The following is a 27,901-nucleotide window of genomic DNA, read 5'->3' on the forward strand; positions in this document are numbered from 1 at the left end:
CTGGCATTATTTGGTCTTTCGATTTATATATTAATTATCGTAGTTATATATGCTGCACGTTAATAACGTATTCACCGTTTAAACACTCAAATGGTATGATTAATCAGTTAATTATAAATGTATGACATTAATGCAACAGTTGGTGCTGTCGCATAGCTAAAGAATCGATTTGATAATTATCTGATGCCAGAAGTAATTGAACTGTGATAATTAAGTATGCTTCCTCGTTGTAATACAATGTACGCCTGTTGCCATATTCTCTATAACGTCTGATTCGGTCATTTTAATTCCAAAATCTGTAATCTACATTTGTAAATGGCGAAACGTGGACAATTATTTATGGTTAATTGAAGCATTTGACATGTATCATTCAATTTTAAATGGTTACTGTTCATCATTAACTCTATTGCGATCTTCAAACATTTGCGTATCAATTTTCCTCCCGTGTCAATGAACGAATAGACGTTTAATTTTTCAATAAACTTTGCAATGTAGAATTAAAATTCTCAAAATTTTTATAAGAGATTATAGAAAATATCCTATTATTACATTATTATATATTATTTATGATTATAGAAAGATTCGATTTGCTTGAAAATGATTCAAAGAACACAGCACAGGCTTAAGTAATATAATAGTACTCGTTAAAGTACTCGTTTATTAAATTTACTTCGAAGAATTCCCTCGTCTACAATTTACAGTCGCTTTTACACAGTTTACAAGCCAAGTCATAATCAAGGAAAGTAGTTGTACTTTAAATTGCAGTTTCTAAGTTGCAGCTTCTTGGCCATTGGTAGGCCCTCCAAGTTGCACCGGATTCGTTATTTCACGTGTCTTTTCATTGGCAGCGGCCACAGGCGAGGAACAGTAGTAATACGTTTAACAATCTATTTAGAAACTGGAACAACTGGTCCTCGGAGGACGACGAGTGGTGGATAACTTTTATGGCTAGTTAAATAGTATTAAACTTCACTTAAACGAGTCGTTGTCTCGGTTCGGCTATTGGGATTATACTTGAAATTGAAAGTATTGCAGAAACAAGTGACTGTACAATGGAGCTTCATTTATTAATGTACAAAAGCGTAAAAAGAATATGGCTAGTTACAAGAAGAAAAATTCGCGAAAGAACCTCGTAGAAACTCGAACGCGTTGTTCGCTTAACTCTTATCGAACAGATTTAATTTATAAATAAAAAAGAGTTGTCGTTGTTCCATCGTTCTCGATATCAGGAGATGTGTTCTGTTATCGAACAACGCTGAGCTTGGATCGAAGTCCCGCGGATGGAGATCGATGAGTGGCCGCTTTCAGGTTCACGAGAGAGATCGTTCGAGTTGTCTTAGAGAATCCAGGGTTACGGTTGACGTTCTACCACAGTAGACCGGCTCCTGGCGCCACCACGGTTCCTGCGGGACCAGCGACCACCGCGGAACCTTCAAAAGAAACAATTTATTTTACATTTATATTTTCATGTAATTTCTCTCGCTACTCTAATAAATCCATACTTTAATATAATCCTTTACAATGAAGTTTGATATAATATAACGAAACAGTAATGTACTGTATACTGTACTCCGCTATTGTATTTAAAATGTTCACTACTAAATTGAATTTCGTTAATCTCCAGAGTTAGTCAGAATTATTAACCGAAATGATTTCGAAGTTTCAATAACCAGTATTACCATACTTCGCTGGTCAATCTGCTATAATTACCAAACTTCACGTACAAGATCTACGTTTAGTCGAAGCAGTTCAAAGCGATAGAACGTATAAGTTACCGGCAGCCGGTCCCACGACGGCGGCAGAGCCAGCAGCAGGCCCAACTACTGCGGCAGCACCTGCAGCAGGCCCAACCACGGCTGCTGGTGCAGCGACAGGTCCGATAACCGCAGCCGAAGGAGCCACTGGTCCAGCTACTGCCACTCCAGGTAACACACCACCCAACACCACCGCACCATTGTGTCCCCAGGCTAGGGAACGACGTTCACGCTCGGGGCTAGCTGAGGCGACGGCCAGGGCGGCAACAAGGACGACCTGAGATGTGTTTGATATAGATTTAAGTGTATGTAGCTTTAGTTCGGTATAGATTATTTAGGCAAAGTCTCAGAGATTCATTCAATTTGCTTAAATCATTTAGATTTCAGTGTTTCGCCCAACCTGTTCAGGGCTTTAAATTATCTAGACAAGACTTACGTAAAGATCAAGATCAATCTGAACAGATATCAAGATATCAAAGTAAATGTAAATTGTGATAAAAAAATCTCATGCAATTATCTAATGCTACTATAATAGTCTAAGACAGGTAACTATTATTCGATCAAGAGATTGTATAGAAAAAGAGTGATGCAAAAAGTGATATGATTTGATGTTTCTGTGATACTTCGAGACAGGTAGTTACTGTCTGATCGCAAGATTACACAGAAAGAGCGTGATAAGAACAGATAATCAAATCAATCTAGTTGAACTTTCGATACAAGTGAGAAGTTTCGAAGAAGAATATATCTCACCAAGTATTTCATGTTGATTGCTGTATCTGTCTTCAGCTGACTGGTGACTGATGCTCAACCCTCTTGACACGCCGCCTTATATACGCGATCGATGATCCTGGATATCGTCGATGCAACCTTCAACCCCGCATGAAAGTGGGAATAACAAACGAGACAGGGCGCGGTCACAGACAGCCGGGATTAGAGTAGGCGACATAGCGGAGTTCCGGGTCCAACGTCACACGGACGAGTGCTGTTATCACGCGGAGACGTGTTGCAGCCTCGAAACGTGTGCGCGCGGCCTGTTACCACAATAACGCGAGGGGAATAGAATTTTCGCGTTGGTCAGCAACGTACGGTGTGGCAAATTCGCTGATCACCTCGTTCCAAGCTCATTTTCGCCACGAAATTCTCGCCATGTATTTCAGCCACTTTGATAAACGTTAATAACTGCCGCACGCAGGTGTAATTGTTAAAATCCGGGACCAAGCCAGGGAAATTCTGTCCTGTCTGAATTATCCGTGGTTTACCAGGGGATAATCAGAACAACGATGTTTTTCGTGGGAACAACCAGCGATTTTAATGGATCCCTTACACGCTCCGGGTATTAAGGGACGTGTTTATATTCGCGATGTGTTGCGAGTTGAAATTTCAACAAGCTGAGCGGTTGTCTAACGAGGTTGAAACAGCTATAGGGGAATAACGAGCTCATTGTGTTTTCAAAACGTGCGATGTAGTTATTTTTACGTCTATTGTACTGTTTTTACGTTACTTGTTTACTGTAGATGCACACATTGATTTGGGAGATTCTTCAAAAAAGATCAAATTTAATACACCGTACAATCGTTCTGCAAAAGTATTAGATATCACATAGTATGATGATGAGCTTATAATGGCAATTAATCATATTTTTAGGAAATCAAGTGTTTGTACACGACATTATTTACATTTATTATTTATGTTTTTTATTTCTGGCTTTCCTGATGCATAACCTTTTCAGAAATGCTTCAATAAACAGATCGCTGAAGTAGATTTTATAATGCGCATACATGTGTATACGGAATAATTGAACAAGTTACTTTTATTTTTATTAGTAAAGATAGGCATTTGTTAAACATCAATAAGAATAAGTACTTTGTGCAAGACTTTTGCACAGTACTGTACATCACGAGGACATCAAATCACATTTCTTTTTTTTTCATTACAACGACAGGTAGCAGTACAATATACGAGACTCAATACATGTTAAGGAAAAAGGGAAAACGAAATGGGATAAATCAATTTCCAGCTACAAATTCTGGGAAACGTGGGCACAACGAGTCGATTGTTCGCAAAGAATCCGCATGGTAAAGAATAAACGAGCGTCGATGGCGTGCGAATAAAACAACGGAGAGGGTGGTTGGCCGTTTCGCGTGCGCCCTTTTATTTCGTCCGTACCGTGCCGAGCAGTTTTTTCGTGATGACCATGGGTGATCCGTCCTTTGAATCCGCGTTGGCTGGCACCGGCCTGGAACGGTGTAATTGCGCGTGTCAGATTTGTCAAGTTGGAAATCGCGGTGACTTGCGAGCCTTTACGTCGTCCCCGTTTGAATTTATGGCGAGCCACGTTTCCACGAAACGTTGCACTTCCACCAAACTTGGGAAGAGTTCTCTCCGTTGATAGAATAATTGGGGAAACTTGGAGGAAGAGAACGCGTCCCAGTATAAGTTGCTTCCGCTGTTTAGGTGGAAAGTTAGGAGGAAGAGATGGCGAGTCGACGTTGGTCACGTTTTGAGTTCTCGAATAATCGAAGAAGCAGGAGTTGTTACGGCAATGCTAACTTCGTGCATTAATATTTGTTATCGTATTAACCACGTCTGCCAATATTATCGTGCGAATGTTCTCCGTAACTCGACATTCAATCGATTCTAAACCAATAACAATTTCAACTTCTAAACCAGTGTTAATGAGTCGCAAAGCCGCCGAACGATTCGCCACTGAACAATGTCGCATTTTCCAAAAATGGCACGACACGCTATTGGCCTACTATGTCATTTTATTATTCTATTACATGGCAGTTGCCAGCGGACGGAAGTGAAATTCGGCCATCGACGTCCACTTCTCGTTCTATTTGCGATTGGCCCGTTTACGTGACCTTTCGGTTAGAGATCGACCAAAAAAATAGAATTCACGGCTAGCGACGAATTTCGCGTGGTTCCAGGGTAACAAAGGATTCCCAGGGGGTGCGTCGAAAATCGCAATCTGAGGCTAGGCGAGAATATATCGAAAAGTCAAAGTCTTTGTGACGAGAGTTGGCGAGGCCGCATTCCTTTTCAAGAATATTCCGTTTGATTCGCAGACGTCATCTTTTCAATGGTTTTCCCGGTCTTTGTGTCAAAGGCTATCGATTATCGGGAAGTTTCTGGCCCTGTTTGCGTGACGCTACATCTCGTTCCCTTCCATCGATCTGTGCGCCAATATCGCTCGTGTCACTCCTTTCGTGGAAGATACGCGATTATTAGTGGAAACGTGGGACTCCGATTAATATTTCTGAGATTGGGAGTAGGTCGAGTGAAAATAGTCACAAATGCATCATCGGGACCGGATTTATCGATGAGGGGACTCCGTTTCAATCGAAACAGTTCGGTCGTCTGAATTCTTCTTGACCTTTTGATAGAACAGTGAATTTTTTAAATTGTAGCTTGCTATTTAAAATACCTCAAGCTGACTACAGATTTGATATGTCTGTTTTCCATTTCCAGTAAAAATAAGCCATAAATCTAATTTCTAGACTATACAGTATCGTATATTTGTCGTTATATCGTATCGTACTCGTGACAAAGAAAGAAAGAATTCGCAATCGACATCAAACGATTTCACGAAACATTTACAACCGTCCCTGATTTATTCGAATGAACGCTTCGAATCACCCAATTTCGATTTCATTATCGTCGCGTGTTAAATGCGTTCTATCAACTTACACAGCCAATATCGTGTCTTCCCGAACCAATTAGTTCGTTCCAAATGCAATCGCTTAACGATCGGGCCTGCGTCATATTTTTTGTTTCGCTCGACATAACAACGATAACAGTGACAAACCATAATTAGGTGGTTCGAACAATTAACGTTATTAACATAGACGATAGCTGTGACAGCAAATGAACCCGGACAAACAGGCTTTGGATCGATGAAACGTGTGTACTAACATGCGAACGGAGAATTAAACGCGAATAGCGCGTTGTTCATGTTGGTAGGCTCGCACGAGTACACGACATCGTGGCCGATATTGCGCTAAGCCGCCGGATAGTTCTATGCATCTCATTGTGTCGCGTTGCTAGGTCTAGAATATACCGTTAAGTCGTTGCATTTGAAGGACAAAGGTATCTAATTAATTCGACAGTCTCGTGAAACCTGTTATGATCTCTGTCCACTGTTTCTAATGCGTCTGAGTCGTGTTCGTAATTCATTTCTAGCAGCGAAGATTGACAGAGTTGAAAGGGCACTTGTAATCCGCCGATCATCCCACAAAAATATTCAAATTGATCTTGGTTGTATCAAACTTGAACTTCGGGTGATTTATTTCCATTTAATGACGTGTTACCACTTTTTATGTGTTACCACATTTAATACGTGTAATATCAAAGAAAGGGGGGTATACGCTTGGTCTATCATATATTTAAGTTCGAGTTGTTTCGGGATAGTATAAGTTGTAAATTTAAGCTATAAACTAAGAATCGTAAGAGTGCCGGGGAAGAGAGAAAGACAGAGAGAGGTAGTGTAAGTAAGAGTGTATGCCTTGATGACGTCAAAGCTAAATGAGTAAAGGAGTGGGAGAAGGGTGTGAGGGTTGAGGGTCAGCATTTTTTGACCTGTGAAGGAGTGTGAGAATAAGACGTACAAAAATATTGTAGTCAGCTTTTGCATTGGGTATTGCTTGTTAAAATAAAACTAAACTTCACTTCAAATAGAACATCCTTTCTTGTCCTTACTCTAGACTATTTAGATACTACATACGTATTACTACATTTAACTCTGAGGAAAGAAAATTTTCCTACATTAATTTCAGTGAATAATAACAATGGATTAATAAATAGCGAATTAAATAATTTACAAACATAATACTTAAAAGCTAACTTCAAGCTCTTATCCTCCTTGTAATTACTCAAACAACCTTGCAGCATTCTACTTTAAAATCCGGTTAAAATTACTCTGGTGGCGAAACTAATTGAGAATAAACTAAAAGAGGACACGTATATATTTACTAATTACTTTTATACGTTGAAGTTGGACGATCTCGTAATCTGTACTAATTACAACAGAAAAAACTATTTATTAATTAAACCTTCTGCTTTTCTCTTCTCCTTTATTCCATTAATTTCCACCCACCACCTGCAAGAAACTCGAATGCGTATCTCCATTTTTTCAGAACGATAATGTCAGTCGGTGTATATCTCACGTTGCGACATTGTTTATCATATTTGACATCACGAGCTCCATAAATCCATCGCATACTCGCGGACGACCGTTACAGGTCCTTGAAGAGAAAATCCGTTCCAGTCTCGTAACCGCGACAACAGCCACGCTACCGTGTCTCGATAAGCGTGACGAGAGGAAAAATAGCGGGCGGCCGATCAGTCGGCTGACTTGTCGATTGCCGTACTTGACAGTGAATCGATTATGACTACATAATTCCATGGATCGAGCGGTACGCATTGTTATCCCGGTCTGGGCTTTCGTTTTGACGTTCTTCGATGATTTTTCGCTTCGGCATTAGCCGACTATGGTGCACAGGTGCAAGCTTTGCTTTTCCCTCCCCGTTACTGTGATCCCAACGGTGGCACGGCAGAGGTGTACGTTGAAATATTCATGATGGGGATGCCAGGTGGAGATCTAGCCGAGAGTTGTCTCTAAGCGCGTTCTGAATCGCGCGCGCAGTTACAAAATTATTCGTACGTGCCTTTTTGTGTAGGAGCCAGGGCTGGATTGCCATTGCGCAGCTGACGTATCGATCGTCCGACGCGTCGATTCAAATTCCCGGATTTGCTGCGGCTTTTCAGGGTATTTAAAGCGATTAACCACGTGGAAAAAGGTATTTCGAATACCTCAAATTTTACAAGAGGCAAGCCTTTGTGCGGAAATTTGATTTTGATTAGCAAACTATTTTGCAACCACAAAGGAAAATAGTTTGCTTCGGATGTAGGAAGTTAGATACTCCTCTAGAATTCGAGATGTAATATAGTTTATTTTATATAATTAAACAGATACATTTGTATAAGCGTATACGTAGCCGAACACGTAGGCAGTGATCTTGCCGCAGTTAGGAATGATTTATAAGTGGTCTGAATAGTTTTGAGTAAGGTACGAGGTACGTTGTATATCTATGAGGCTCGGTTTTATTTGACTACCAGGCGTGACCTCCGGCGATAACCGCGGAGGATGAAGCTCCGATTACCGCAGTTTTGGTAACGGGGCCAGCGACAACAGTGGATGCTGCTGGTCCAGCGACAACCGCGGCTGCTGGAGCTGCCGCTACCACTGCAGGTGCAGCGAGTGCAGGGGCAACGAGCGCATTACCTGAAAATTAATTTATTTATTACAATTACTATCGAAATCTCCCGTGATATAAAAGAAATAAATTTGATTTAAGAAGATGATCACTTACCAACGACAACGCCAAGTCCCGGTTCAGAAATGACAGTAGGTCCAGCAACCGAACCAACAACGGCACTCGGGCCGGCTACGGCTCCAGTGACTACTGCAGGTCCAGCAACTGGCCCAGCTACTTTAACTGCTCCAGCTGCGGGACCAGCAACGACCGCTGGTCCTACATGAGCACCAGCCACGCTTACAGCACCGACGAGTGGGCTGACAAGACTCGGTGCAGCTGAGCAAACCGACACGATTGATACCAGAACAGCCTAATAGAAAAATGATTAAAGAATTATTTTAAAAAGTAATCAACACATGTCGATACCATGAAGTTAATGCAAATAAAATAGAATCGAGAAGCTTACCAAGTATTTCATGGTTGCTGCTTTATTCTTCAGCGTTGTCTATCACCTTAATTGTAAGACTGCCAATTAATCCCGCGATAGCTGCTTTTATACTCGGTTCTGACCCTGAATCTATAGCTTTCCCGACATTTTTCCATTAGGAAATGTCACACCATTACTATTGCCGGCCCGACCTATTTCTGTATGGAAGAATGTCTTCGTCGCGTGTCTGTGTAAGCTATTAAACTCCACGTCGAAGAGACACTTCCAGGCAGTCCCATCGTGCGACGCGGATTAATTGCACCCATCCCGTAATATCGGGAACGGAACTCGAGCGCCGTAAGTTTGAGAAATTCACGAGAATCGACGTTACCTCGTTATCTTTATGCTGTTCTGGTTTTGTCGGAATTCATCCCACTTAGACTACTTGACGTAAGTACTCGAACTTGTTGCGCATCGTTCTGATTTCGTAGTCGGAAACGCCCCTTTGTCACGGTAATTCGCTTCTGGGGTGTGCCCGTCCATCTCGCGAATTCATCGTGACGTAGAGTCGAGTGCTGTTCGAGAATTTGGATAGTGTCTTTTCGAGTCTTTTTGGTGGTGGACGATACCGTGGGATTGAGACAAATTTTTATCTAAATGCTAACCGAAGATCGCATCTATCGAATCTTAAATGAATTAGTGGTTAAACGTTTGAAACCACTGTGCGCTTTTTGTTATTGTTTTGGACGTCTACTTTATTTCGATAGAAGTAAATTTCTTTAAACGCTGTCCTTGTTGAAGCGTGTCTTTCTCTAGACTTTTACATTACTTGAACAATTCTGCACTTTCTTTAAATCAACTTTGGTATTGTATCTCTTCTCGATTCTGAGTTAGATTTTTCCAATATTCATTTAGCAGCTACTGTAAGTGTTCCTTAAACGAAGAACAGTACTCGCAAACATTTCAAGGTCTCCCTACAATTCACATCCTCCAAAATATTTACCAACATCCTGTTTCAACGCTTAAACTCCAAAGCTCGAAAACCTCAAGTAATCCCAGCATCTTGACGGATCACACGAAATCACAGACCTCACGGTGGAAGCAAGTAATCGAGCATCGAGGTGCTCTTCGCTATTCGACTACTTGAATTTCATGTCCGCCGTATGGAATCCACGTCTGTGTTAAACGACTGTCGTTTTGTTCATGCATAAACCGTGGGACGTAACGACTGGCCCGGTACTTGTTGCTGTTCGCTCGTGGACGTGCCTTTGAAATGGTAATGCGCGTGGCGCTAATAATTTCCTTCAGCTTCCCACAGGAGCTAGAAGCCGGCAGAGTTTCGTAAAAAAGACGCCGTAAAGCATCTTCGTCGTGGCATTTCCCAGAGGCTGGCGCGAATGAAAACAGAGATTAAAGCAGAACCATGAAGTAGGATGGTAATTGTACTCAATATGGAACACTGCAATATCTCGGCAAGTAATTATAATACAAAATCAATCGGCAACAGTGTAAAATATTTCGTTAGAAGCAAAATACAAGCGTATTCACATTTGAGATTCGCTTGGTAATCCGTCGATCGTTGTATTTGAAAACGTATAAATGTTCTCGGGAAGCGAGTTAAATAGTACAATTTTTTAGCTGAAGAAAATAAAAATATATTATCTTTCCGTGATTTCTCATTAAACGTATTTGGCTTTGAGTGTTCGAAAGAAATCTACCGTTAAATTTATTTCATTTTTAACGTGATTATTATTTTTCTGTCCTAATATATACTCATGTACCCAATGTTAAACGCGTTGAGTGTACGTCATATAGAACATGCCAATGATGCTGCTATAGACGAATATGATACAGAATTATATTTATTTTGTGGTTGCAATTCCCAAAGAGACAATAATGGTGAAATATGGATCCGATGTATTCGCTGTTTTCATTGGGGTTACAATCTGGGATATGCTTCAGGCGTTTCACGTGTGAAAGACAAAGAAAATTAACATAATGTAATACAATATAATACAATATAATACAGCATAATGTAAAATAAGCTTAAAAAATGGGATATATTTTATCACTTGTCTTCTTTATTTGAATAAATATCCATTTCTTACAGCAAAAATAGAATTTTTCGAAATTTCTTAACAAATTATTTTTACAATTTATTACATTTCTTTACAAATATTAACAGCCATTTTATCAACTCGCCGTACTTGATCTTTTTTTTCATTTTTTACCATGAGTTCAACACACTTAAACTTTTGCATAGTTAACTATTAACAAACAAATATTTATTAATTTTATCGTGTTTTGAAGTTGGTTTTATTGAGAAGAAACATGTTTCTCGTTTTGAAAAGTTTTTCAAATCAGGTGTTCCATATTGCAATTGCCCTATAGATGGAGAGAGAGAGAGGTTCGTTAACAAAGCTATGTTCGGATATCATTAGAGTACGGTTCAAATGGGGAGAATACTCGGCTGATTGGAGTGGCGTTCAAGCAATTTCCTATAATTACCGGCAAAGGTAGACAGGTATCATCCCACGACACACTGTCAATGGTATAATAGACCGCGAAATGGAGCCTGGTCACGTCACAATGTCGACGATAATATTCCGGGACTAGAACAATGCTCCACCGACCGGTGTCATTATAATCGTGGATTACATGTCACAATCACTACGCAATAGGTATCTTCGCTTTGACTCTTCGAGTGTGAAATTCTTAAGGAATTAGAGATATTCGACAAAGACTTCGATGAAATTCCTGCTGTGGTAGATTCGTGGCAGTTGATCGTCTTGGACCTTTAGTATATTGTAAGTCTCTGTTGCGGCGTACAGAATTGTTTCTCTAAATATTTTTCTTTCTCCGTCAGCTTACACATTACGCTTGCTAATTGTTTGCTAAACAAAGACAATACTAAAAGTTTCTCGTGCACCAGTCGCAATTACACTGTAACATTTCCGCACTTGAAACTTCGAGGAACGCCATTGTCCTCATTACAACATTTGGTCTTTTGTTTCGGCCGGACTGGAGGACATGTTAAACGAACTTATTTACCTGGAACAATTGAAATTTACTAAACAATGGTTGCCTGTTGCCGAACACGGGACATCTATTCCCCATTTACTTCTCATTTAAATCCTCCGGTTAAATAATTATTCTGATTATTCTCGTCGAATAATTCAATTAACATTACGCTGTGTGTAATCGAAACAAAGTATGTTTGCAAACGTCACAGCCAAGGCAATAAAGGGACATAATGACAGAAACGAGAAGTGCATTTCCTCTCCAAAGTGGCATGCGTTTATTATTATATAAAATAAACATATAAACGATACATTGTTATGTACACGAAATATATATAAAAGATACAATGACGGAGGTACTAGCGGTAAATGACGGAGATCGTGGCGCGGTCGGTTTCAAAATGGCAGGCATCGGAGGAGATCAGTCGAAGATGTCATTATGTGTATGGGTGTCCAGCGTGAGCTAAGAATTACCAGTGGCCATCAGCACGAAGGATGCTTCCAACTCCAGCTGGTCCAGCTGCTATGCTACCGGATGGTCCTGCAATAAGTGCTGGAGCGGTGATGGGACCGGCAAGGGCTGCAGGATGTGCTGCAGGTCCAGCCAAGACGGTTCCTGAAAAAGGATAATATAAAATTAGTACGAACATACATACACATATTCCAGAAAGAGACGACAGAACCATATACCGTGTTCGATAAAACGAATAAGGAAGACATCGCGATAGAGACCCGATAAAACGTGACAATTCGAAACAAATAAACGTCGCTAGATGAGTAAAGATCGGTCTACTACGCATGCTTGAATTTATCGTCCATTGTATGTATCGTATTCATAATATATGGATCGTTGCACGTTCAAAGATTAAGTACCCTAGTTTCCTGACAAGGATATATGGAACGCGACTGGTTTGCAACGACAATATCCAATCAACATTACGAAAAAAAGCACATCGATTCAAACGCCGTCGTACGCTTATCTTCGGGTACCATTCTAAGACATCCTCTTATCAACGTAATCTATCTACAATTCCTATATTATGGATAAATATACCGGCGAGTGTCAGTTCGTGGAATTTACGAATCTACTCTACTCACCCCATGGTGCACCCCAAGGAGCGGCTACAGCTGGCCAGGGTGCAGCTGCACCAGCAACGCTACCGGAAACTAGAGAGGGACCAGCAACTGCTCCAGTCACTATGGCGCCACCATCCACAGCTCCTGAGAGGCGAGCAGGTCCGGTAGCTGGTCCTGCAAGGGCAGCAGGTCCCACGATCGGTCCACTGAGGGCAGCAGGGCCTAGCAGAGGACCAGCCAGAGCTGCTCCAGGTGCCAAAATCGCCGAAGGAGCCGCAGCCGCTACCGAAAGAACAGCGACGAGGAAGACCGCTACGAGGGTGCACATGTTGAAAGGTTTGTCGAAGGGCTTGCTCGTTGCTAAGCTACTGGAATAGTTTGCCTCGATGGCTGGAGTGGATGTGCTGGCATCTGGCTGGCTCGATGGTGCTTTTATAGGGGCATTGTGTACACTCTGGCCACCTAGTTGCTCCCGCCAACCCCAAGGGCGGGGCACAGGACACGCCAAACATTCTCTGCGGGCTGGGCGCGTGGCCGTTTCCTCGGCTTATCAGCATTAAGACAGTCATCGAGTAGCAGCGACACACGGCTAATGCTTAACGCCTCGCAGCCCACCCGTGCCCCTGGAGGTCGCCCGCTCCAATTCAACATGCCCGTTGCATCCGTTTCAGCGACGGTTTTTACGATTGTTTCTGGCCTTGCGTATAGAACACGGTACTCTATCGACCAGAAAGATCGGCACGCCGATACCACAAAGTTTGAGTGTTTAATGGCTTCAACGTGGGTCTAGGTAGTCACGGTCCGGGGCTTTTCATGGTTAAAAATGTTGCATTGAATTTCTGGAGAAATTAAACTACATTGCAAAAAAGCCTAACTAAATTGTCTACGTACTTAGAATCGAACAAGATTTAAGATTTCCAATTTAATTCCTTTGATACCACGTGCAGACTCTATCGATCGATCAACGCTAACTGTAAACTCGATTCAAATTAAAGATCGGTATCTTTCGTATGGGACCTATTCATCCGTATTAAAGTCGTAGTACAGGTAGCATGTTCCATTGACTAGTTCATCCTTTCCTGTGAAAGATCCTGCAATTTCATGGTCGAAGAAACCTGTCATCACGACCTTCACGATCGAAGAAGAGTCGTTTCATCTTCTTCTTGTCGATTTTCTAAACAAAGAGACAGATCTGAACGAACACGCGTCGACAGCCGTGTCACTATGCGTCCGCATTGTGCATTGTACATCCGTTTAGGCGAGGCACTGGGTTGCGTAGCCCACGCGTCGTCCCCAAGTTGCGATTGTCGCCTGGAATGACTGTCTCATTGTAGTCGGATACGCGTGTGTTACGGTGGCACCAGCCTCGCAATGCATCACCGAGCCTCGCGCCACGGATCGTTTCGAATATCATTGTTGGGCGTAGCGCGCGCTTTCGAAGGTGGCAAAGGTGACCGGCGACGCGATTGTTCGAATAATTGTGCCCCGCCACGGCGAAGTCCTTCGAGGGGCGGCTTTAATGGTACGCCTCGTTTCAGAGAACAAGAGAAGATCGCGAAGTCTACTTTTTCTTAGAACGATCACGCAGAGCTTAAAAAGCAACTCGCTTTTTCCTTACTCGGTCGAAAAAATATTCCCGGAATTTTTCCTCTCTTGGAGTTTCAAACGACTTTCATTTGGAAAGTGGCTTCCTAATCTCTCGCTTGATCATTTTTTATTACTTTTATATATTTCTGGTTGAAAATAAAATATCGTATAAAGTAAATATCGTAGATATTTGAAAATTCATAAGAGGAAACCACCTTTATCAATTCGTATATCTTTCTGGAATAATATAAAATGCATCCGTAGTTTCAATATTTATTCAATACGTTTCCATTATTTTTACTCGTTGATTTATTTCAGCATCGACTCGTGGCCGTCCATAATATTTCTACTTCTCCAACAACATATTTGTAATATTGGATAATCCCTGTGGATATAATTTCCAGTTATATCGTACAGTGTAAAGATCTATATCTAATTAAATTATATTTGCTCCATCATATTATAAATTATACTTCTAATTACTAGAATACACTGTTACCTAAAGAAATCAAAAGGGTTGAGTGGTTATGAGCGTTTGATTTAAACGACCCAGTTAAGATTGAAACAGAAGGTCGCAGTTAGGATCAGATATCGAAGATCACGCGATGGCCAATCGTTCACGAAGAAAATCGAGAACAGGAATAGATTTCTTGTCGCGACAGGTGCATAAAGGAACGTCGGATCAAGAATGACAGAGTATTTAATTTATCGTCCAGAGCGATTTTAACACGAAGTTGTGTGCCATTTTTAGAGTCGTGAAGAGAGCTGGTGATAGATAATGGAACACTGACGTATATGTCATGGTAAGATTACGATGTGTAGATGTTTTTGTCCAAGGTAATTGTAACGCGCACCGTCTGTTGCGTGTAACTGGTTTACCATTACAAAGCACGAAATGGGAATAGAGGAGGATTATCAGTTTAGAAACACGATTCGCATGGTCTCGTTGTTCGTTGCTTCGATAACGTTTATCAATGTCCACGATATTATTTCCTTATCTTGTCTGATTTCTTAATTATAGAAGATTTAGAAAATAAAGAAAATTAGAAATTGATATGAAAGGGTAATACAAAAATTCGCAACATCAAATCTCGAAAATACGAACGGAAGGCTACATTTTAATAAATAGATTCGCACAAAGGAATCTTGCACAAAGAGATGGTATGTAGGTCGTTATTTCGATGCATTCCTTACGCAAATCCAACGCATAGATCATTTTTCTTTCATTTCTAGGCGTGGTGTCTCCAATTCGATTCAATATTGCGTCACCTTATTTACAGGTTTTTGTTCAATCGGCCGAGCTTTTTCACCCCGTCACGGTCTAACAGACCGCGGCTACCAGCCCCGCCTTTACCCCCGATAAGTTCACCGACCCACGTGTCCGCGTGTGTCGCCTATAAAAGCTCACTTAGCATCAACATGTACGGCAATGTTCCTCCGTGATGGCTGATGGAAAGTCGCTGCTCGGAATCTCGGTGGCCTCCGTCATCTACGAGAGGACATTTCACGATCATCGACCTAACTAGGGGATAGAAGGGTCGAGGAACACCACAGGCGGCATCGATGGATTCTTCGATTAAAATTTCATCAACATCATCATCTTCGGGTTTCTCAGTCTACAAAATTGGTATTGGTTTCTACAGTGGCCGTTATGCGCGTGCACCACGAAACCACGACGCCATGGATGGCGTCACACGGTAGCCATCAACTTTCAGGTAAGAAACTTCCATATTTATGTTGTTTTGTTCCGAGTCAAGTTGCCGGAGATATCGAGGATATGTTCGTGTTTTCCTTTTTTGGGATGGAGAAATTAGACTACGACGCGAACGAAACAAACACGTTTCTCAATTTCCGCGGGTGGTACACGGGCGAAGCGAATCGCGATGTGAATAACGATCAAGCCAAGGAGAACACAGAACGTACGCGTAAGATTTATTTTCCCGTTTCTAGACCGATTTTCTGACCCCGGAACACGCCGTTACGTACCACACATATATATATCCCGCTCGTCCTGTTGAAAAATAACGGGTTATTTTTCCAACTGGCGAACGACCCTCCACGAGATCGTGTCTCGGGTCGATGTTTAAATATCTACGGATCTACGATCACGTTCGATCCATATCCCTTCGATGTGGACGTGTCATCCATACGAAAATCATCTTTTGAACGTAACGAATCTTCTGGTTCTCTATTGCCTCTGCACGATTTTTGTATTCTTAGGACATTCAGTACACCATCGAGGGCGTAAAAGCAGCAGCGCGTCGAAGGATCCATCGATCGGCCTTCCTCGATCTCCGGCAACTTACGAGACACTAACGACCCAGCCACAACCATATCTACCTCGTTATCGGCCACACCTTTCGTCGTTCTTGTCCGTAACGACGCTGGGCTTCGCGAAAACAATTCGTCCTTCTTGCTTTATGCCAGAGCGAGGTCGATCCGCTGGAATGTCCACGGTAGTCAACCATCTGTCCAACTTATAATTCCTGTTCGAGACAGCTTAACTGATTTACCGCAATTTGCCGCGTTCGTTGATGAAATACAGGCCAGGCTGTCTCATGGGCGGATGGGGAGGGTGGAGTTACGTGTTGATGCTTCCTCTAGTAGATTTCTTTGTCTTTGTAACTTGTATATTGTGTATATAGCGTGGGGTGCTAATCTTCGTCGTATGAAATGTAAAAACAATCGAGGATCTTGTGACTCACTGTTGTATTATATATCTTTTTATTGAAACTGTTTAAAAATAAACGTATACTTATGAGCAAAACTAAATCTGCATTTGTTTCATTTTTCATATTGTTGGCGTGCAATTTAGAATTTTTTGGCGATAATATTCGGTATCTGATATGTTGATACTGGCTGTAATCGAGACTGCCAGCAATCAAATTGATTAATTCCATTTTTTGTGTCCTTTTCAACTTCATTACCTAAGCAGGTAATTAGTAGATATGTGACTTATACAATCAACCACTAAAATCGTAAAACGTACAATGTCTTCAACCATATTTACTTATTTCGTTTTACCTCATTTTCCATTTTATGACTTCGGGATAAAGTATAGGAATAACGAATAACGACTCATTGTCCATATCGAAGTCTAAATTAGGGCGCATCATTTATTTCCTTTAATTCCGCACTACCATTGTGAGCACAGCAAAATCGCAATAAATAACCTGCGCTTCGCGTAATTTAAATCAACGTCCTGTGAAATGATCCCGCTTAAAAGGTGAAAAAATTTCTCTCACTGAAAGCATCAATTCGCGATTTATATTTTGTGAAAACTCATTGTAATAACGAAATAAAAATTATAGGAGGGTAGAAACGTATTTTTGATACGTCTTTTATAATTGTTCCAATATCGAGTAATTTAAATTTAAAACATTGTTCGACTATTTCTAACCAGTAATTGAAACAATTATTCATTGTTTTAATAAAAAGTCATGTGATTTAACAATAGAAAGGACTGCTTACGCTCCACAATAGAAGTGAGGTATAATTATACTGTCGGAATAATTATGAATGATACTGCACACACGCCATTCACAAACAGAAGAAATAAAGAAAAGCAGAGGAAAATAACGAGTGTACGATGCATTTAATCTTCCTTTTCAGTGATCACAAAACTACGATTGATGATCTATATTTCTCGAAGAATCGCGTAGACTATTGATTTTTGAATGTACGTAATGGAAAGCTTTATTCGTTTAATTACAACGATCTGATTGAATGTCGTAAATTTTTTCGTTGTCGTATTGCCTCCGCAGAATGATCGGTCGAACGGAATCTAGTAACCTTTTAGAATTCGTGCAGGTTCGATGCACTGTGGTCTGTGGCGAAACGATCGATTGATGCATCACGGCGCTGCCACGATTTTCTCACGAAGACGGAACTCTCGTTCTTCGATTTCTTACCTCGATATTAGCTAAGTCTCGTAGCTATCGCGAAATGGTTGTCTCTGAAAATAAATCTTTCCGTAGAAGCAGAAGACGTAGGTTTACGCGATTAAGTGGAGATAGTTCTCACGATTGTGCATGAATCTCGTGATAAATTCTCTCGCCTGCCAGCTCTGCTTTACATTCAGTTTTTAATGTAACCGTATTGTTTCAATCTTGTAGCAGACGTTTAAAAATTTGGATGTTATTCATGCGAATTGAAGCACTTGTGCTTTTAATACATTAAATTATCAAGTGCGCGCGAACTTATTAGGTACTTTAATTCACAATGGATTTATCGTGTATTTCGCTGAAATTTTACCCGATTATCGGTGTAATATGATCAAGTGGTTTGAACTCGTATTATGGAGAATCGGTAGCTCGAAATAAGCCACTTAAATGGCAATTGTTCGATCGTAAAAACCGAATGAAACGGCTTACAGGCGAAAAATATCGCCGTGGCTACGATCTGTGACGAGGATCAAATCGACCTTAAAAAAGCACGCGGTAATTGTCGTGTACAGATTCAGCGATAGAGTCAGCGCTTGAAAGAACGACTTAGGAGATAACGCAGAACTCGTGTACGACCTTCGGTGAATTATGCGCGCGTGGTTCGTTAGTCTGGCTTTATTCGCTCTAAACCATGGTGCCAACACACCTGTGTTCACTGTGATCGATCTACACACAGGTCGATTATTTTTTAAACGATGTCGCGAAGTCGAGGCAATCGTCGCGTTTCTTCGAAGATCGTCGAACCGTGTCGCGAATCATACATCTAACGACATTAACCTTTACCACAACTATCGATATGTTATTCCAACGTGTCGATATCCGTGTCAATGGTTCGACTTGGCTTCGGTTCTGTCTACCCTCTGATTGTGGCCCCTTGTAGTCGGTGTCGAACGATTCCACGAACGGTTACGATGAACTAACAAAACTTCCAGAACTACACACCAGAATGATAAAGATCAATAGTGGATCGTGTAAAACGCTTTTGCGATCTGTCTCGATTCGGTAGCACGATCGAAGAATTTCATACGAATGCCAGCTTGTTTACGTAGAGGAGCCGTAAATTTTATTCTTCTTGGCAATGAAAGAGGAATAAAAAATGAACGGGTTAGATACTGACACTGAGAGCAGCAAATTTGGAACGTGGAATAAATACACGTGGAGGTTACTTTTTGCAAAGACAAAACTAGGGCGTGCATGGAATCGACGCATAATTATTTTACAGCTCGTTAAAATGGGACGCATAACGAATTTAAAGCGACGTAAAGGTTGACGACTTGTAACGATATAACTCCATTAAAGCATCGAGTGCGAGAATTTCGAGTACATAGTTAACAACATGATTAAACGTGTGTAACTAAATCGTGTATTACCGTAAGAGATCAGTTAAGTTACGCGATAAATAGCGAGCGATCTACGAATATCTATGTTACAAACTATTTATTATCTATTTAAAAAGAAGTAAGGGTATATCAATTGTATAAAAAGTTCTTATTCGTATTGCATTATCGTTATAAAATCATAGTATCAAATGTATCGCTAACGGGGATCGTCGTGAGACAAATCTAACGATATAACGATCAGATATCGTATTGTAGTTTAACTCCGCTGATAATTCATAGAAGTGGGTACGATCGAGAGATTTTTAAAGTTTTTGTTCTACCAACAGCTCTCATTCGTTACCAATGACCGTGCCCAGTGTGGATCCCACCAAAACCAGTCCCGTGGGTAGTAATTTTGCCAGAGGGACCAGCGATTACCACGGAACCAGCATTAGGGCCGGATACAGCGGCACTTCCGGATTGAGGACCAGAAAGGACAGCGCCATGGGACGCTGGTCCTGCGAGAACGGCTCCATGCGATGCTGGTCCTGCTATTACCACTCCGTGACTACCGGCTCCCGCGTATCCAGAGTATCCAGCATATCCCGGATACCCGGTATAACTATAGGCTGGACCGGTGTATCCCAAACCTAGAGCGAAATCGGATCTTTTTATATGCGATAGGTAAATATTTACCATGTTGTATTTTAGACAAATTTGAGTTCAGGTTTGAGTTTGAGTTTGAGTTTGAGTTTGAGTTTGAGTTTGAGTTTGAGTTTGAGTTTGAGTTTGAGTTTGAGTTTGAGTTTGAGTTTGAGTTTGAGTTTGAGTTTGAGTTTGAGTTTGAGTTTGAGTTTGAGTTTGAGTTTGAGTTTGAGTTTGAGTTTGAGTTTGAGTTTGAGTTTGAGTTTGAGTTTGAGCACTCACCAACTCCACCGTCATAGGGGCCGCTGTAACCCTCCACGTGAGCAGGTCCGGCAACAGAAGCAGTAACAACAGCGGATCCAGCAACAGCACCAGAAACTTGAACCGGCCCAGCAACGGATCCAGAGAGTTTGGCTGGTCCTATAGATGGAGCAGCCACCATGGTCGCTCCAAGGTGAGGTCCAGCAACACTAGTTGGTCCTAAGGCGGGTCCAGCGATTGCCACTCCATGAGGATATCCGAGGTGACCCCCGTAAAGTCCACCATGGTATCCACCATAAATAGCCTCTCGGCGCAGCCGCGGAGCAGCTGCGACGAACGCGACGAGGGCTGTCAGAATTAACTAGAAATTTCAAAATTAATGGTAAGTATCGCCAAATTTATACTTAGTCAACGAGTAAATTATTTTGTGAAGATTTGATGTTTAAAATTGGCGCTAAAGTCTAGTACATTCCCGTCCATGCTACGAGTTCACAGAAAGTTTCTTAAATAATCACTAAAATATTAATTTCTAACTTAACGTAATTTCGAACTAGAGAAGCCAACCGAATTAAAACACACATAATATAGGGTATGAGCAAACCGTTAGTCTACATAAATTCTTAAATTATTCTATCAAGATTTAGTGTTTAAAACTAGCACACAACTGAAAGTAATGTTGTCCAATTTAGAACTTTTCCATCCACTCAAAAACTCCACAGAGAGTTGTGAAACAATCAATAGAATATTAATTTCCAAACAGAAACAATTTCGCAGCGCGAAGGTATTCAAAGGAAAAAACACCGAGAATATAAAATCACGTTCACCAAACTGAAAGAGACTGAACTTCTGCGGTAGCGCGCCTCATGACGAGAAATTCACTGTTGCGATATTCCGATGTTCCGGCGAATACTTACGAAGGCCTTCATCTTGCCGACCGACCGATTGCTTAGTGTGCTCACAGACGACTTGGTCGGACTTTATATACTGTTCCAGGATCCCGACCGCGCCCCTAGTTGATCCCTTCAAATCATATCCGCTGATGGTACAGTCTGAGCCATTGTGCAAGAAGGTCAGCATCCGGCACACCCACCCTCGGGATGCTGAGTCCCTTGACTGACCTTCAACGGCCATTCATTGTGAAACGATCGCTTCCACTGGGGAAGCATATCGTCGGATTTTTTGCTCCTTTGTTCTTCTTGAAACAAAACTGCTACTTCGTTGAATTCTTTTCTTTGTTGCCTTTCATCGATTCCCTGTTTCATCAAACGATTCAGTTTCACGAAGAAAGCATCCGTTTCTTCGCATTTTTAGGTTATGGTTACAGTGGATACGTATTCTAACGAATTGTCGTTCTAATGATTGAATCATCTGCAGATTGAGATGAATCTATTCATGAGAATCTATAGAATTTCAAGGAGAAAGCATCCATTTTCTCGTTTCTTTAGGTTACGGTTACAGTGGGTGCATGTGCTGAAATGTCTCAAACATGCATATATTCATAATAATCTATATATGCATTTGATTGTTTTGAAGAATGAAACGCTCAAAAACCAAGATGTATCGTTATTGGCGACAGAAGTCGGTCATGACGTTAAACGTGAAATAGATTTATCGTGTTAGCGTCACGATTCCTTTTTACGGAGCGGAACTTGGTAACTAAAAGGACCGTCTTTCGACGAGCGGAACTTTTGATATTCACCCGGGGTCTCCTTTGTGTCGACGAGGCAAAGTTCGATCGTTTCGTTGCACGTCGTAATGGGATCGGGCGTTTCGTGCGGCGTTTCGTGAGAACCTTTCGTCTTCGGGAATCTCGGGGTCATTCGACTTGTTCGACTGGTAAAATACTTGCTCCATTAAACGGTATGGTTTAGAATGAATCGACGTAATTTTTTGGTAGGGAATTGTTTTATATAGATGAACTTTTGTACGAGATGAAAGTATGTCTGCTTCTTTGGGAAGACGGATGGCCGTGGTTGATATCGACGCACGTTCAGGAACAAAGGAATCGATTAGGCGGACGCGAAAGCGCTGTAATTAGCGTAATTTGCGATTTCTCCAGCGATAAAGGGGACGAATGGCAGGTAACCGTTGGCGAACAGGCGTGATCTTCAACCTACGGTGTAATTGGCCTGAATGTTTCAAGCGTACCAACATCGCTCCTCGTAATTATCGTCTTATATACTGCGTCAATTAGTCCTTTGGTCTCCCATGTTCCATCCTGTCACAAGTACTTACGGTATAAATTAAGGCTTAACATGAAGCTTACGAAAGACTCGTATTTATCCGATTTTATATCGCCTTTTCGAATTCTTCGAATAATTTGTGTAATTCATCGATTAACTCTTGACCTTAGACTCGTATCGATCTCATCTAATCATATGTTTCCCAGTGGAAAATTAGTGGGCGATTAGTCGCGTCAATTGGCTCTTTTGTCTCCCATTTTCCATCATGCCACAAGTCCTACGCTACAAATTAAGAAATAACACAGAACTTACGAAAGATTCTGTCACATTTATCAGAATTGAATTGCCTCTTTGAATTCCTCGAATAACTCCTATTATTCTTTGATCAAATTCTCGATCTCAAGCGCGTATGTTTTGTAGTCGAAAAATGGTAGGCGGTTAGCCGCATCATTCTGGCCGATGAAGTAACCGATCGGTTTGCGGCAACAAGTCGAGCCCTCGCATTATGGGTGGGAAAGAGTCACGTTCTCAGGGATTAATACGGTTTTCTGTGGTATGTACCGCCTGCAGACGAAGCTTCGGAGCATGAGCGTGTCGAGTCGAACGTGACCTTTATGCCATCGTGGTCGCAGAAAAAGGTGCGATCTTCGTTGCTCCAATTATCGCGCGCCGATCGATATACGGTTTTGTTCCTCTCGAATTGGTCCACGCTCGAGTAATCCATGCAAACCACGATACTTGTGTATCGCCGCATGGCAAACAGTCGTTTCACGCTCGAATCTTCGATTACATTATTCCCGTTCCATTATTCTCGAGCTTTCTGCGGAGAATCGTGTGAACCGTGGTTCTTCTGTTTATCGTCCTAAGACTCGTTAAATTTGCAGATATATTAAATAAAATGATATCACTTGATTTTTGTTCTAACTTCATTTAATATTCCGGAAATTCGTTTATTATTCGGAATTTTTGTTTTTCCGTCATGTATACAAATAGATAATATGTATACAATACTATTGGCAAAGTAGCGAAATATATCACTTATTGATCTTTGTATTCATTTCATGTCACGTTGAAAGTTTCCATAGAGAGCTCATCACTCATTCTCTGTAGCAATTACGTCGTCTCGCATCTCTTCCCATTGGGGTGACTACCCTAATTCCCACGAAACTTATTGCTAAGCCTTAAACGATACGTATAGAATGATCTTTGTGCTTTCAATCGTCTAAATTCAAGTTAGAAGCTTCTCTAAATTGCCAAAAGCCTATTTTTACGTTTATTCAGCAAAAATAATCTGTAAACAGATTATTTCGTTATCTTGTCTTATATTGTCATGAACATTCTTTTTAATGCAAAAAGTATCCTATGATTTCGATATTTACATTTGTTGTCAGCACAAAAATATTGCCACGTAACAGAGTATAGCGATACCTATGGTAACAATATGTAGAAGCATATAATCGATTTCGATATTGGTCACGGGACGATTTGCATGGTGGTGCGGTTCTTGAAATTTGTAGCCCCGCGATGCGATCGAGGAGGAACGGCCGAGATTGAACGTGATCAATGCTAATGGTGAGACTGACATTTGCAGTCATTGTCTGTGCCACGATGTAGACGCAATGCATCGGAATTCTTATGAGAGCAGAGCAGTCTACCGGCGTCCGATTCTCGCGTCGTTCCGCTTCAAGTGGATACGTGTCCGAATCGTTTCCAATTTAGGGTCGTTCCATATATAATGAAATATCAGGCACGAAAGGTTATCTAATGGCAACGAAACAAAATTCTCACATCTTACTTAGCTTTATTTCTTACAATACCAGTTTCTAATAATAGAAACTATTACAATAGCACTTTGCTTATCAGACGTTCGATCAGAAGTTCATCTCGTAGATCTACGTAGAGTAACAATTAAAACGGAGGATCGTTTAATGAAGTCGTTGGATGAGACCATCTTAAGCCATTAATCTATGAAATTAGACGAAGTTGCTGTTCGAGTTTGATCTCGAGTGCAATCAAATGACGGATACTCAAAGCGCAGGCACCTAAGAAGCATCATAGAAATCGTGATTTCGTTCAATGAGACTGTCAGAATCTCATCAGAGGCTCAATGACGAAATGACCTTGGCCGCAAAACCCGAGCTCTCGAGCCTCGAGTTAGCAGATTCTTCTGGGAACTTGTGTAGGAATCGCACACCCCCGAGAGTGAAAGGACCACGCCTGATCGCGCTTAACGATTCGTGCTGCATCAGCGTCTTCGTCCCTATCCTGTTGGCGGGAATTACGAAACCTGTGATTTAACAGTCTTTCCACTTCTTACCCACTTTCTACTTCTTTCCATTTCAACTTGAGCTAAAATCGTGTGAAATATGACGTTTATCTGTTGGTTTTGAATTTGGGGATTTTATATAATAAAAGTCGGTGATCTGGTTTGAGTTTGAAATATGATTCCAGTTTTATCTCGTCGTTCTAAAAGATTTTTAATGGGGCGATTCACTAAACGGAGATCTCAGTTAAATGAATAGTTCCAGTGCATGGAGCGCTCAGAATACTTGTCTCGGTAGTCGTAATCTTGACGTTTCGTCTTGAAGAAGATAAAACGGCCGCTTTATCGACTTCATTCTACGGTCCACAGTTTATGCCCATTCTACCATTTTAATAAATACTTCATGGCACGTTTCTGTATTTCGTTCTTTGCCTTTTCTATTTTTCTCTGTTTCATTTCCTTTTCTTTTTGCAACACAACAAATACGATTAATTTTTATTAATAACATTACCAACATGTAGCTTGCAACATTGTTCGTTTCTTAAGAATAATAATAAAGTTAATTTTATTTAATTAATTAAAAATTAAAATTAATTAAAGAATAAATACAATGAAAAATCTTATCAATTACCAGGATAATATATATATGTAAGCGAAGTGTCGTAGAACATATACATTATATAAATATAAATCTCTGATAAAAATTCATTTTTGTATCTGAGGAATCGCAGCGAACACCCTACAACAGAAGACTTGGTAAAAGAGACTGTTTATGGCCTATACAAATGTTTCATTTGAAAGAAATGTTCCCACTTGTTCTAATCTCATTTTAATGGAAATAAAACGATCGATAGAGATGCTTAAACTGTCAGCACGGTGTCGAAAGTAGTCTTCGCTTAGCCTAATCTACCTAACTAGATTAACATCACAATTTTCTCTTGATTTTATCTCATTTTATCTGTTCAAAAAAGTCGGTCATCCTTTCATGTTAACCAAATTGAATGCGAAGGAAACATTGTAAAGCTTCTTAAAAATCCCATCTTCTTCTTCCGCTACTTCTTTAGAAATATGAGCCACGTGCTCATGCTCGAGACGGTTATGGGCAGTGGATGAAAAGATATTTCCCCATCTAGAAGAGAAACGAATAGAAGAACCAAGTAGAAAAGATTATGGAGTAGTTACCTCGCGTTTTGCTTTCTTCGCCAGATCGACGTCCGACTTTTTCGTCCCCCAGAGCAAATTTTACTGGGTTCCGCGGGTTAGCACGCACCCAATGGCTTTTATTTTATTCACGGTCAACTGCAGACCACTGGAAGCTTCGCCCACCGTGTCCCGTGCCGCTTGCGAATCTGGAAGAGATTTAAAGACTTTTCAGTCGCGGTTAAAGCCGTATTTGTGGCCAAATCGACCTGAAAAGTCCGAACCTCTTCGCCGAATATGATGGGTCAGCACCGGTCGATCAGCTTGAATGCCTGCTTGATCTAGATCGACCCTTGATCCCGAAACGTGGATTCCTAAGTTCTCTTCAACTACGTGAACCGCTTCTTTCGCCGGTCTTCTACGAAATTTCGTTTCTTCAGCGTATATTCTAACCACAATGGAAATGAAGAGCCTCGATTGATCGTCTAAAAGGCCGTGACTGCAAAAAAAGGGGGTAGAAGATTGTGTTGAATTCTGATGTATCGGGGGGTTTCTCAAACCTTTCGTGGGATTCCAGCGATCTATTTCGATTTCGAAGGTCAGTAGTTTGTTCATATTAATGACGAACTTTCTTCTCTTTCGTTTTTTTAAACTGATAGTAGAAGAAACTTATAACTAACTCACCTTTTCAACTTTGAACCTTTATGGTGTGTGGTTATCTGGTTCGTCAGATTTTCTACTAGACATTTATCTATGAGAATATTTGAAAGGTATGATGCACAATGAATCAATGACATCGTTATTATGATATTTCGACTTACGTTTCTCACGAGATTCCTACTTGTTTCGATTGACTAACAGAAGCAGAAGCTGGGGAGTACTTCGGTTCCAATTTTCAGAAATATTCTGGATTTTCAATCATTTTAACGTCAAAGTTTGTTCTAGAGACTGTCTTCCTTCATCCGCTCGAAATGTTTGCAGTATCGCCGCTGGCTGGATATCGTGCTACAAAGCGTGTCTTATCCTTTTGTACCACCTAATGATTCGTGCACAGTTCACGAATGGAATGATCTCTGTAATGGACTAACCAAATTGCTGTATGCCAAGTGTCGTAGCGTTACAAAGACGATCGTCGCAGTTTAGAGTTACCTTTCTGACACCGGTGTAACGAGGTTGCAAGGTAATTGGTCCGTTTTCGCTACGACCACAGAAACTGATGGCGAGTTCAACACTCCCCTTCGAAGTTCTCGTGGCCAACCTACGTTTACGGAATTTGAAATTCTGTATTTTGAATGCTATTTAGAAATTGAAAATCGGAATATTTGATAACTATATAATAAATACCTGTGATAGGTGAAGTTTCGAAGTAGCAGTGTTTGGTAACAGCCTTGGAAGAGTCCGAAGTTCCACGTAGAGCTCGCAATGCAAACTAAAGACATCAAATGAAGATTAGCACCATAAAATTCGCCCCATACACGATGTCTATTATTCACAGCTGTCAGCGCGTTATTAAACTACCATTACGTACCGTTGACGCTGTCCATTCTTACATCACGTCGGCAGAGTCATTTGTTCCACGCGAATTAACTTAAGCGCAATCATCGACGGTAACATACAGTGTTTTTCGTGTTTTGCTTTGCTGATGCGGTAAATATGAAAACAAATATACATACACGAGGATGAAGATTTCGTTGACACGCGATGTCATTAACTAACGTGAAACGAGCAATTTCGATTCGAACGTTGAACTTTCTAACGAGTGGACGACTCTTGACAAATCCATCGTTAGCAAACCGTAGCCGAACGATCGGTAAACGATGGCTGCAGCAACAGGCGGTCGATTCGGAATTTAGTGTTTCGTTGGAATCTGCCTCCTTTAACATTTCGACGGAAACGAGGAACATAAAAAAAGGGAATCAACTCTTCAGCTCGACTCTTAGAGAAGTATTTAGATATCTTGCGAATTACAGAAGGGGTTGAATCGTTAGACTAAATACTTAATCTTATCATACTCGGTGGCAATG

The 27,901-nt window shown here is 41.0% G+C and overlaps 3 protein-coding genes and 1 long non-coding RNA gene across 4 annotated transcripts; 1 reads left to right on the forward strand and 3 right to left on the reverse strand.

The window, feature by feature from the left end:
• Positions 1 to 1,042: 1,042 nt before the first annotated feature.
• Positions 1,043 to 8,535, reverse strand: Apd-1 (apidermin 1). The gene is made up of 6 exons (XM_069116340.1): positions 8,478 to 8,535; positions 8,126 to 8,381; positions 7,866 to 8,037; positions 2,505 to 2,544; positions 1,776 to 2,031; positions 1,043 to 1,430 (listed from the first exon to the last, which is right to left on the reverse strand). Exons 1-6 carry the CDS (start codon positions 8,487 to 8,489, stop codon positions 1,366 to 1,368), a joined length of 801 nt encoding a protein of 266 aa, XP_068972441.1. The 5' UTR covers positions 8,490 to 8,535; the 3' UTR covers positions 1,043 to 1,365.
• A 205-nt stretch (positions 8,536 to 8,740) lies between these two features.
• On the forward strand, positions 8,741 to 16,882 carry LOC138181684 (uncharacterized). Its single transcript, XR_011173576.1, has 3 exons — positions 8,741 to 8,888; positions 15,403 to 15,837; positions 16,343 to 16,882. It is a non-coding gene; the product is annotated as an uncharacterized LOC138181684 (long non-coding RNA).
• Positions 11,713 to 12,957, reverse strand: LOC138181670 (tetra-peptide repeat homeobox protein 1). Its single transcript, XM_069116704.1, has 2 exons — positions 12,557 to 12,957; positions 11,713 to 12,074 (listed from the first exon to the last, which is right to left on the reverse strand). The coding sequence occupies exons 1-2, from the start codon at positions 12,861 to 12,863 to the stop codon at positions 11,929 to 11,931; spliced, it is 453 nt and encodes a 150-aa protein (XP_068972805.1). The 5' UTR covers positions 12,864 to 12,957; the 3' UTR covers positions 11,713 to 11,928.
• Positions 16,883 to 19,537: 2,655 nt separating the features above from the next.
• On the reverse strand, positions 19,538 to 21,217 carry LOC138181507 (cuticle protein 64). The gene is made up of 3 exons (XM_069116342.1): positions 21,206 to 21,217; positions 20,313 to 20,652; positions 19,538 to 20,035 (listed from the first exon to the last, which is right to left on the reverse strand). The coding sequence occupies exons 1-3, from the start codon at positions 21,215 to 21,217 to the stop codon at positions 19,743 to 19,745; spliced, it is 645 nt and encodes a 214-aa protein (XP_068972443.1). The 3' UTR covers positions 19,538 to 19,742.
• Between the last annotated feature and the right edge of the window lie 6,684 nt (positions 21,218 to 27,901).

The sequence above is a fragment of the Bombus flavifrons genome, chromosome 7 (genome assembly GCF_040668555.2).
Source record: "Bombus flavifrons isolate JBK064 chromosome 7, iyBomFlav1_principal, whole genome shotgun sequence".
In the NCBI taxonomy this organism is placed as follows: Eukaryota; Metazoa; Arthropoda; class Insecta; order Hymenoptera; family Apidae; genus Bombus; species Bombus flavifrons.

Excerpts from the sequence above, each read along its gene's own strand:
- Apd-1 (XM_069116340.1), bottom strand. Across the intron at positions 2,545-7,865 it reads GCCGGAGGTCACGCCTGGTA|TCAGCTGAAGACAGATACAG; the intron begins GTCAAATAAAAC and ends ATCAGTCACCAG. Across the intron at positions 2,032-2,504 it reads CAATCAACATGAAATACTTG|GTCGTCCTTGTTGCCGCCCT; the intron begins GTGAGATATATT and ends AACACATCTCAG.
- LOC138181670 (XM_069116704.1), bottom strand. The coding sequence starts at position 12,863 with ATGTGCACCCTCGTAGCGGTCTTCCTCGTCGCTGTTCTTTCGGTAGCG. Across the intron at positions 12,075-12,556 it reads TCCTTGGGGTGCACCATGGG|GAACCGTCTTGGCTGGACCT; the intron begins GTGAGTAGAGTA and ends ATCCTTTTTCAG.
- LOC138181507 (XM_069116342.1), bottom strand. Across the intron at positions 20,036-20,312 it reads CCCCTATGACGGTGGAGTTG|GTTTGGGATACACCGGTCCA; the intron begins GTGAGTGCTCAA and ends ATTTCGCTCTAG.